General features: G+C 53.0%; 1 protein-coding gene across 1 annotated transcript in view; it reads left to right on the top strand.

Annotated features, from left to right (window-relative positions):
* Drg2 (developmentally regulated GTP binding protein 2) overlaps positions 1–10,722 on the top strand; it is a 13,555-nt gene extending 2,833 nt beyond the window's left edge. The window contains exons 3-13 of the mRNA XM_005349943.2: positions 2,047–2,136; positions 2,660–2,720; positions 3,408–3,498; positions 3,968–4,040; positions 4,135–4,225; positions 4,694–4,791; positions 5,155–5,231; positions 6,222–6,310; positions 6,882–6,940; positions 9,696–9,749; positions 10,073–10,722. Coding sequence (XP_005350000.1) covers positions 2,047–2,136; positions 2,660–2,720; positions 3,408–3,498; positions 3,968–4,040; positions 4,135–4,225; positions 4,694–4,791; positions 5,155–5,231; positions 6,222–6,310; positions 6,882–6,940; positions 9,696–9,749; positions 10,073–10,159 — 870 coding nt within the window. The 3' untranslated portion in view covers positions 10,160–10,722. The remainder of the gene's footprint in view (positions 1–2,046; positions 2,137–2,659; positions 2,721–3,407; positions 3,499–3,967; positions 4,041–4,134; positions 4,226–4,693; positions 4,792–5,154; positions 5,232–6,221; positions 6,311–6,881; positions 6,941–9,695; positions 9,750–10,072) is intronic.
* Positions 10,723–11,050: the final 328 nt, after the last annotated feature.

Genomic DNA, 11,050 nt, shown 5'->3' with positions numbered 1-11,050 from the left:
CTAGCTCTGTAGACCAGGCTGGTCTCAAACTCACAGATCCGCCTGCCTCTGCCTCCCGAGTGCTGGGATTAAAGGCGAGCGCCACCATCGCCCGGCCTTTTTTTGGTTTTTCGAGACAGGGTTTCTCTGTAGCTTTGGAGCTTGTCCTGGAACTAGCTCTCTGGCCTCCAATTTACAGAGATCCACCTGCCTCTGCCTCCCGAGTGCTGGGATTAAAGGCGTGGGCCACTACAGCCGGGCCTACAGCAGGTTTCTTTATTGGTAACATTGTTACATAAGGACAGCACCCTTGTTACAACTCATGTATCAATGTCAAGCTGCTGTCATTGTGTCCAGATTGATTCAGAGCTGATTTCTCCCTACCAACCTGGACTCCCCCATCTCATTCACTTGTCATGTCTCCCTAACTCTAGGCAGCTTCAGCATGCTTTGATTTTGACTCTTTGTTTCCTTGTTGTTTTGAGATAGAGTCTTACTTTGTAGCTCTGCCTGACCTGGCTCTGTAGACCAAGCTGGCCTCCGGCTCACAGAGATCTGCTTACCTTTGCTGCCTGATTGCTGGAATTAAAGTTGTGCCCACTGTATCTGGTCCTGATTTTTAGTTTTATCTTACACATGTTGATGTGTGCATCATCAGTACATGTGCATGAGGGTGTTTGTGCACACATGTATGTGTGTACTTGTGAAGGTTAGGACAATGTCAGGTGTCATTTCTTGGGTTTTCCATCATGTTTTTGAAGACAGGACCTTTCACTAGCCTGGACCTTGCCAGGTAAGCTAGGCTTCCTGACCCAACCCCAAGGATTCCCCCATCTCCACATCCCCTACCCAACCCCAAGTGCTGAGATTATAGGACCACACCTGGCTTCATTACATGGGTGCTGAAGATCAAACTTAGGTTTGCCTCACTATACTGATTCAGCTAATTCCCTGGTCCTGGTCCCTTTTTTTAAAAAAAAAAAAAAAAAATACCCTTCAGTGCTGGAGATAGCAGCCACCTGCCACTGAGCCATAGCCCCAGCCCAATTTGATGTTCTTGACATTTGGGTGAAGTGCTGCTTAGGTGTTTTGCATGAAGTCCTTGCTTTGGACTGTTCGCCTGCTTCAGCATGCTCCCACAGTTGTGTTCCTCCAGCCAAGACTGGCTCCGGGGCCTGTCTGCTCTGATCTACTTCCCGCCCTAGCCTAGGAGCTGCCATTTCTCCAAGGACGCCTTCTTCCTTTTTTGAGAGAATCGTTGCAGAAACCAAGACCAAGGTGCTGACTTACTTTTTAGCAGGACTACTGGTATACAGATGACAGAGCAGAGCAAAGATGGACGCAGGAGGCTGCTCGGAAGCAGGCCTGCAAGCTCAGTCCGGGGCTGCACCAGGGGCTGGGTCAGCTCCTGAATCCATCACAAAGCAGTCCACCAAAGAAGGGGCTAAGTAACAGCCACTGCTCCCTTCAGCGCTTGCTATGGCAGGATTTGTTTTGTTTTCCCTCTGTAATTAGTGTGTCTATGAAAGAAAGCCATGTCCCTAGTGAGTCCTGTGGCAGATACCACCTGCCTTGCAGGGTGACCCATCTGATCTAGCACCAGGAATGTATCCAAAGTTAGCCTCTAGTGTCATTGTTGGGTATAGTGGCAGCCACTGCTGTCAGAACCATGTGAAACTCCCATCACACTGCCAGAGCAGCAGCAGGTTCAGAATTCTGGCTTCAATTCCCTGACGGGGTTCCAAAAAAAAAAAAAAAGGAAGAATTCTGGCTTCAGTAGGGCAGTAGGCCAGAGAAAGGCTGCTGGTACAGGAGGGGAAATCTTAGGAACCAGGTCTCTCACCTGAGACAGGCGTGAGGCTTCCAAAGAGCATGGACTCCTGTGCCAGTCCACGTTTGTAGTCTAGAGACCACACCCTCCTCTGAGTAGGCACTCTCTGTACTCAGGTCCCCAGGCTAAGGTCAAGGAAGCTTTCTCTGTCTGCCCAGGCAGCCCTCACCCCATAGGAACTTGCCTAGGAGTCTGAGTTAAAACTCATTAGGGCAGTAGCCTTCTTTATCTCCTAGTCCACCTTCTTGAGTCTGATGACCTCTACAGCCAGCGAAGCTGCATCTTACGAGTTCACCACCCTGACGTGCATCCCTGGAGTCATCGAAGTAAGTGGAGTGTGCTGGGCCCTACCCAAAAGAGGTATGCTTGTGTTAATACTTGTGACGTGCTCGCTGTGTGAGCACCTCAGGGAGCTGCCCCATGTGGGGACGCCCTGCAGTGCTGGCCCTTCTTAGGACCTGAGCAGTGCCTGGCTGGCCTAGAGCTCCACCTTGTCCCAGTAGATCTGGCCCATCCATGGCAGCTCTGTCTGGTGCCCCTCTGTTCTCTGCCCCCTACACATCTGGTCCCTGACGGCTGGCTGCTTGGTTCTTTCCACCCTGTAAAGTTTCAGCCTTCGGGCCGTGCTTGCCTGGGTAGCAGGTGTTGGAGCCTGTGGCTCCACGTGATTTATTGATTACTCAGCAATGTGCTCAGTGGGCTCTTCCAGGCAGCTGCAGCTCTTAGGTGATGAGGCCCAAACTTGGCCCCAGTTGGTACCAGTGTGGGCCCATTGTAGGTGCCTAAACCCAGGCAGGCTCCTGACCACAGTGGCCCAGCCCTGCCTCACCCTTCTCTTCTGCTTCCTAGTACAAAGGTGCCAACATCCAGCTCTTGGACCTTCCTGGAATCATTGAAGGAGCAGCGCAAGGTGGGAGCAGGGCAGGCGGGTGGGGGGCAGGTTGGAGCGCTGTCATTGAGTGTTGAAATGGAGGGGGAGTCATGGAGATCACATTTGGATCTCTAGTCCTGGTACCCTTACTTTCCAGACAGGACAGACTGCAGTTCAGATGCTGTTGCCATATTCACTTTATGGTCTTGGTCCAGTGGTTGATGTATGCAAGCCACGCCATAGTCTCCTGATCTTTAAAATGGACAGAGTGGTACCAAATTCACAGCTATGTGAAGGAGCAAATGAGATAGTGTTCATGAAGCCTGGCTGGGCCTACTGCAGGAAGGGGAGAAAGGTCATTATCACCCTGTCATTCCACTTAAGGTGGTGACTTCTAGAGCCAGTCTTAGCTGGGCTAAGGTGGTACACACTTGTATTCCTAGCACTCAGGAAGCTGAGGCAGAAAGATCATGAGTTCAAGACCAGCCTAGGCTATGTAAGTGAACCCTGTCTCAAAGAACATAAATAACTAAGCCAGTCTCCATGAATTAACAGCTCATAGATTCTCCCCAAGTGCCAGGAAAATCATAGCACAGGGTGGACTCTAACAGGAATGATGAGGGTCTTGGAGGAACTGGAGTCTAAGGTATTTCAGACTGCACAGTCACATTGCCCCACCTCTTGCCTGTGCCTTACTGAGGCGCATCCTTCCCTCTACCTGTCCAGGGCGAGGCCGTGGCCGGCAGGTGATTGCTGTAGCACGCACAGCCGATGTTGTCGTCATGATGCTGGATGCCACCAAGGGAGATGTGCAGAGGTCTGTGCAGCAGGGCAGGGGAACCCACAGGGCAGGGCCAGTGATGGTCCGGTGTATCTCTGTCTCAAGGGATCTGTATCTAACCTAGCACCATCAGGCCTAGGTGTCCTCTCCTATAGGTGGTGTCCAGATAGGATTGGAGATCTTAGGCTCTGGTCAAGGGACACAGCCTAACCTTGGTTATTGCCCACCCTACTGCCAGAGGCACACCAGTCTGCCCCTAGCAGTAGGCCCCTGAGAGCTCCTCACCCTCCTCCATGCTCCCACGAAGGCAAGGTCTAGCCTCTGTTTTAGAAGCTCCACTATAACTTTGGGCTGTTGGGTTGCTAGGGAAGGGGCTAGGGGAGGGAGCTGGCTTCATTCTATGCAAGCAGTGCTGCCTGGGCCATGGGGAAGCTATATGGCTTTCTTGGGAACTATAAAGGACTTATAAAGCTATAAGTCCTTTGAAGGCTAGGACTTTGCCTAGGTCCCTGCTGGAGAAGGAGCTGGAGTCTGTGGGTATTCGCCTGAACAAGCACAAGCCCAATATCTACTTCAAGGTATGCCCACACTACCCAGGGCCCTCGGCAAGGGATGGACGGCTGGTGCTGCTGCCCCTTCAGCAGCAGCTGTCCCTGCCTCTCTCTTGTTCAGCCCAAGAAAGGTGGCGGCATCTCCTTTAACTCCACGGTCACACTGACACAGTGCTCGGAGAAGCTGGTGCAGCTCATCCTGCATGAGTACAGTATCCTTGGCAGTTGGTTTCCTGGCTCTTCGTGGATGGCCAGATGGCCAGGTGACATCCAGAAGAAAGACAAGACGTTTGGGAAACTGTCCTGAGGACTGGGGCTCTCTGGATTGGAGAAGGAGCAGGAGCTCTGTATGCACCTGCGGGTGCTAGAGCATGGGCCAGGGTTCCTGAGGCGAGAGATACCAGTGAGTCAGACCGAGCCGGGGCCGGATGGCACCACCACCTTCCCGTTGGTGCTCTAGGACAGCCTGGGCTTGAGGAGCAATTCCACTGCCTGACAGCCAAAATTGAAGTCATCTTTTGTTTTTCATATTTTGTGATTTAGAGAATAGAAATGAGAGCTTTGAACAAAAGCAGATTGTGACCAAGTCTCTAAGGCCACTACATTTTATTGCTTGGTTCCTCACTAAAAGATACATGGGGATGCCAGTACACAGCTTGTCCTTAATCTGAGCTACTCAGAGATCTTCAATGCTGAAGTACTCTTCCGAGAAGACTGCTCTCCGGATGAATTCATTGATGTGATCGTGGGCAACCGGGTGTATATGCCCTGCCTATATGTAAGTGGTGTGGTGGCCCAGGCTGCCTGTGAGGAAGGGGCACCCTGGCCCAGGTCACGTGACTTTTCCTCTGAGTGCATCTCTTGCATTGCAGTGACCCAGGTAGCTACCACCCACTGTTCCCACCTACCTCAGTAGTCTTCTGAGAGGAACTGAAAGCTAGGGTTCTCCCCAGCCCACCTCCTGCCTCAGTGACTGCTGGAGTCTTAGAGGCATGAAGAGCTTGGAACCAGGGTTCCAGCCCATCTAGCTTTTCCTTTTAGGGGGTCTCCTCTATCCAGAGGCATTGAGGGGAGTAGGCCCATGGGCAGGTGTAACATTTGAGGCCATGTCCCTGGCCTGACCCCAACTATCCAATCTCAGGTGTACAACAAAATCGACCAGATCTCCATGGAAGAAGTAGATCGTCTAGCCCGAAAGCCCAACAGTGTCGTTATCAGGTAAGAACGTGGCTTCCTGCCCCTCTGTTCTCCTTGCTGAGTATTGGTTGCTTGTTTGTCTGTCTTGAAACAGTCTCTCTGCATAGCCCTGGCTGTCCTGGGGCTCGCTGTGTAGATAGACCAGGCTGGCCTTAGACTCTCAGAGATCTTCCTGCCTCTGCCTCCCTAGTACAGGGATTACAGGCATGTGCCACCATGCTCCTTCTTTCTGAGAGTTCTCACCACTGGAGATAGGCCTGCTGGCTGGCCACCTCAGCTCGGAGGAGAGCTAGACCTCTAGCTTGTGTGAGTTCACATAACCTAGCATCTCCTCCCAAAGGCAAGTTTAAAGCCTAGGGGTTACAGGAAGGGTGACTCTGACTAGCAGTCACTGGCTCACTTCCCAGTGCCACCCGGCTAGGGGCTCCTTCTCAGGGGGTTTACACTAAGTCCTCTGTTTCTTTGCCTTCCTCAATCAAACCAAGTGTTCTGACGAGTAGGTGACAGCTGAGGGCTGCCTCCTAGACCCTGCAGCTACTGCAAAGGGCAGAATCCCTCCCTGCCTCCCAGATACTTTGACTGCCTAGGACATACTCCTCCTTGGTATGGGAGATGGACACCTCTCCCTGCTTGTACTTAGCGCAGCACTCAGGGCCACTTGGGTCTGGCTGTCCCAAAACCTGGATTCTTCCTTCTGTATTCTGAAATACCTGTGAGTAGCCCTGGGCCTTAAGCAGCCTATCTGTCCTCTTTAGGGAAAAGTGAGCATGTCCACAGTCCCAGTACAACAGGCCTCTGTCCCTATCACACAACCAGGCTGAGCCACAGGGGGATGCTAAGTTCCATTAGTCATGATGCTGGGTAACCAGAGGCACAGCTGCCATCATGAAACTCTGCTTGTGTCTAGCAATGATGGCAGGGCCACACTGACCTTGGTAGTACTCTCCAACAGTAGAGACTGTGGCCTCTGAGCCTCAGGGCCCTGCCTGCCTGACACTGCCTTCCCTGTAGCTGCGGCATGAAGCTGAACCTGGACTACCTGCTGGAAATGCTTTGGGAGTACCTGGCCCTCACCTGCATTTACACCAAGAAAAGAGGACGTAAGTTGAGAACAACAGCTCAGAGATGGCTGAGCCTTCCCCAGCTTTCCCAGGGCTATCAGCCTGCTGTGCCACCCGGAGGTCCTTGTGCCAGTTTGTTAGAGCAGAGGAGCTTGGCCTAGGCCCATGTGGCAGAGATGCTAGCTGTAGGTTAGCTGGTCCGGAAGCTGCACCATGTCCCTACTGGCTACAGCATTCTTGTTCTCTTGCTTTCTCTCCACAGTAGCAGGCCCTTTGTTAGGCCCCTTACTCTGTCTTCATCCCTTGTACATACATGCTCACATAGCCCAGGTTACCTTGAGCAGTTTGTGGTACCTCTGCCCTTGTAAGCTGGGAAGAGCTATAGCTTCCCACCTAGGCTTCAGCATCCACCCACTCCCTGCCCATTCACCCATTCTGCCTATCCAGCAACTCCTCTCTGGGTTCTGATGAGTGACAGAGTGACATAGCACAAGGTTCCATGCTGAGGGTATGCCAGATAGCAAGCAGCGAGGATAGGAGAAGGTCTCGGTAGCCGGTGCCCAACCCAGCACAGGCAAAGACTGGTTGACATGCCTCCATCTCCCTACAGAGAGACCAGACTTCACAGATGCCATCATTCTCCGGAAAGGGGCCTCTGTTGAACATGTGGTAAGTTGAGGCCTACCTGAATGGACAGAATAACGGGCTCTCTGAGCTGTTTGTCCCAGCAGGGTAGGGGGATGACGTAAGGCAGGCTAGGCTTACACTGAGATAGGTTCCTCCAGTGAGATGAGCTGTGGAGGTGGGGGGTCTCATTTCCTGTCCTGTAAGGTAGGGTAACAACCGCAGGGTGGCTTAGATCACATTAAATAAGGCTCAGCTGGCCACCTAGCACTAAGAAGGTGCCATTGTCTCTGCGTCCAGTGCTGCAGGGTGTTTGGTTGTTATATTCCAGTTTCTCCGGTATATATGGAACTAAGCCTGGGAAAGGCCCTTCAACCAGTCTCTTCCTCCCATTTGGTAGCAGAGCCATTGCTCAGAGTTGCCACTTCCTGTATGTCCCCAAGAGTTCCTGGGGCCTAGCTATTCTGCCTTATTCCCCAACTGCCCGAGCCCAGGGTGACTGACTGCTCCCCCACGGACTCATTGAACATTAGCACCAAAGATGGTAGCCATGATGTCAGGCTCCTGGCCCCAGAGCTCAGCAGCTGGGTGTGGGTCATGGGCTGTGGAATGCTCACCTGTACTTCAGGAAGAAGTTTGGAGGGTATGAACTGAGATGCCCTGGAGTCTGAACAGACTTGAAGGAGCATCCTAGGCAGGGAATTCTGGGTTTAGATGCCTTACCCCATTGGAATTGCTGCCTGACACACCCACCCTACATAGCTTCAGCCACACAGTCAAGTTCCTGAGTTCTTTTCTTAGGTTTTGTTTCTCCCCGGCCCTGTTATCTCTCAGGACCTGGTCTCTGAAGGCAGGGAAGCAGCTATTCCTGCATTCCCTCAGAATGTATTCAGTCTCATACAGTGTTCATCTGGCAAGTCTAGCTGGAGCCGACAGGGTCCTTGTGTCACTTAGACATGCCGGCAGGCTAGTCACCTCTTCTGGGCCCACAGTCACGGCTAAGGAGAGTTGAGAGCATTTACTTCAGTCTCTTCTGAGCTGTGGCTGTAGTGCCCCCTGCTGTGGCTCTAGACACAGGTGCTGGCCCTTCTGGAAGAGCATGCTCTGCTTTGGATCCAGCTGATGTCTAGAGTAGATCAGATGTCACCATATATGGTAGGAAGAACGGGCCAGCAAGAGAAGGGTGTGGTATGTTTCAGGAAAGAAGTAAAGGGCCAGAGGCAGGAGCAAAGGTGAGGAGAAAAGGCCAGTGGGTGGGAGAGACCTTTGACCCTTGCTCAGAGCCTGGACTTTGTCCTAGAGAAATCTTCCCTGTGAGAAAGAAGCCTGCTCCTGCCCTGAGGCCTGGATTACAGACTGGGTGCTGGCTGAGACCAGAAGAGCCAGCCAAACCTGCAGGCACTCCCAACTCTTCATCCAGTGCCTCAGTCCCTCTTCTGGGGGATGACAGACCTCTAGGGCCTTTGTGATACACCTGCCCTGGCCCTGCCGGTGAGCACTTGGTGGCCTTGTGTATGAGAGGCAGGGAGCCCGGGAGCAGAAGACTGAGGGTTGCCCTTTCCTTCTCTGATACATTTGCTTTTTCGAGGGGAGGGGAAATTCGAGACAGGGTTTCTCTGTATAGCCCTGGCTGCCCTGGAACTCCCTCTGTAGACCAGGCTGCCTGCAAATTCAGAGGCCCTCCTGCCTCTGCCTCCTGAGTGCTGGGATTAAAGGCATGGCTATGCATTTTCTTAAAGGATTACAGGAAAGTGCCGCTCTTGTGAAAAAGGCCTCTGGTGAACCTCTGGTAAACAGGCCTGCTGCACGTGTCCTTTCTGTCAGACACAGAAGGGGAATGCTGGCTGTCAGGGTTTTCTGTCCTATGAGGAGAGATGGGGCTGCACTTTCAGACTGCTGGTGGCTTTTTTTTTTAATGATCTGACCAAACTGAGCTTAAAAAACACATTTGTAGGCCAGAGCTGACCTCTAGGCCACAGTGTTCATCTCTGTCCTTGAGATAGGGAGTTAGGAATTGGTTGTTTGTCTGTTACTAACAATCACCTTCAGTCAGTTGACTTACCATATCTGTTCAGGAAATGTTCTTGCAGGCCTGAATCTGTAAGACGTCTGAGCGCACGGGATGGGGGTGACACTGCACAGCCATCTCCACTGTGCTCCACCATTGCCTCGCTCAGGGTCTTCCTGTGGCCTTTAACCCACCCAGGAGCATTGAGGGGTTAGTCTGGGCTCAGGAAAGGAACGGACAGGGAATACAAGATGCTGTAGGCCACAGCTGGAGTCAGGAGGCTTGAAAGCCAGTGACCAAACAGTTAGGACTCAAAGCCTTGGTGGGTGTTCTGAAAGCCTGCATGACCTTTTGACCTTTTCTTTTTTTTTCCCTTTTTTTTTGTGGGAGGGAGGTTTCGAGACAGGGTTTCTCTGTGGTTTTGAAGCCTGTCCTGGAACTAGCTCTTGTAGACCAGGCTGGTCTCGAACTCACAGAGATCCACCTGCCTCTGCCTCTGCCTCCCGAGTGCTGGGATTAAAGGCGTGCACCACCACCGCCTGGCATGACCTTTTCTAAGGGAACTTTATCTAGTTGTCCGGGAAAGACAGGCAGAGGGCTACTACCTGCAGAAATGTTCCTGAGTGCCATTTCAAACCCACTTAGAGCTGGGCGTGGGTGGTGGGGTGGAGCAAGGGCTCATGCTTGTGGGGTCCGTGGTCTGCCTTTACTCATGGCCTGGGCTGTCAAAGCCCCTCACCAGGGATGGTTGCTCACCACGAGCCTCATCTCCCTGACTTTTCTGTCCCCTAGTGCCACCGCATCCATCGGTCATTGGCCAGCCAGTTCAAGTATGCCTTGGTGTGGGTGAGTCTGGGCAGGAGCTGGGTGGGAGGCTAGACCCAACAGTCCCAGGGTTAGGTTCAGCACAACATCCTTGTCCAACATCCCTGCCCTTATGCATGGGGACCCTCATGTCTGACTGCCATACGCCATGAATAACCTGAGCTGGAAGTAGGTCTCTCCACCTCCAAGACTACGTGGGATACTTCACTGTTCAGACCCACAGAGTCTGAGCTGCAGGAGGCCCCTACTTTCTCTGACTTTTACCTCCTCCCCCACACCCTGCTGTCTTCCTGCTTCTTTGGCCATCCCGAGACTGACATGTGCCCTCTGCACCCTTCCATCAGGGTACCAGCACCAAGTACAGCCCGCAGCGGGTAGGCCTGACTCACACCATGGAGCATGAGGACGTCATCCAAATTGTGAAGAAGTAGTCACCCCACCAGCCTGCCGGCTTGGCTCCTGGGGACTCGGAGCCCCTGGGACTCCCCAGGACGGGACTCTTGAGTCAGCTGTTTCATAAGCTTCTTCAGTAAGCAGTATTGGACAGGCGAGGCTGGGGACCAGGGCTTTACTGAGGACGTTTTCTATAAGTCTGTTCTTGTGCTAGGCTTCCTAGGGAGCCTGCAGCCTGTGTCCATGTCCTGTGCCCATCTGGGCACTCAGGAGCTAGTTACCTACATCTTCCCAGCCAGACCTCAAGCGGACCCAGGCTTAGGGTAGGCCCTCCTGGGTCCCTGGGGCTGAGACTTGTGACAGCAACTCTAGCACTTAGCAGGCTCAGGCTGAACCTCCCACAGGTCTTCCCAACACAGGGCTGTCCCTTGTGGAAGCCAGGGCCCAGCCAAAGTGTCCTAAAGTGCCTCCCCCTGGGAACCCCTCCCCAGAGCAGCCCTACCTGCCTGGGTGGGACCTGTGAGTCTGGCTCTGTTTCATTCTGAGCTCCTATCTCTGCCCTCCTTTCTGAAATAAAAGAATGGGACGTGATTCCTGCCCAGACCAGGGCAACTTGTATTTCTGTCGCTTGGCCCAGTGGGGGCGGGGCAGCAGTGAACTGACCGTGAGTGGGAAGTGGGTGTAGCTTGGGTCTGTAAGAGACTGACCTGGACCTGGTAGACCAAGAGAAGGTAGACTCTCCCCAGCCCAGGAAGACTGCCCAGAGACTGCGGGTGTCCCCCTGGCTCCTCTAGAGGCCATGCTCAGCCGTTAGACTAGATAGCATCCTTAGGAAGCTCTTGAGACTGCTGGAATAGTAAAAAGGCTTCTCTGAGTGTGAGGTGGCTGATACTCACGTCAGGATGGAGGGTCCACTGGTGCTGGCTGGG

Source organism: Microtus ochrogaster, chromosome 7, assembly GCF_000317375.1.
Source record: "Microtus ochrogaster isolate Prairie Vole_2 chromosome 7, MicOch1.0, whole genome shotgun sequence".
NCBI lineage: Eukaryota > Metazoa > Chordata > Mammalia > Rodentia > Cricetidae > Microtus > Microtus ochrogaster.
The sequence above is the reverse complement of the archived record's forward strand: the minus strand, read 5'-3'. Positions and strand labels throughout refer to the sequence as shown.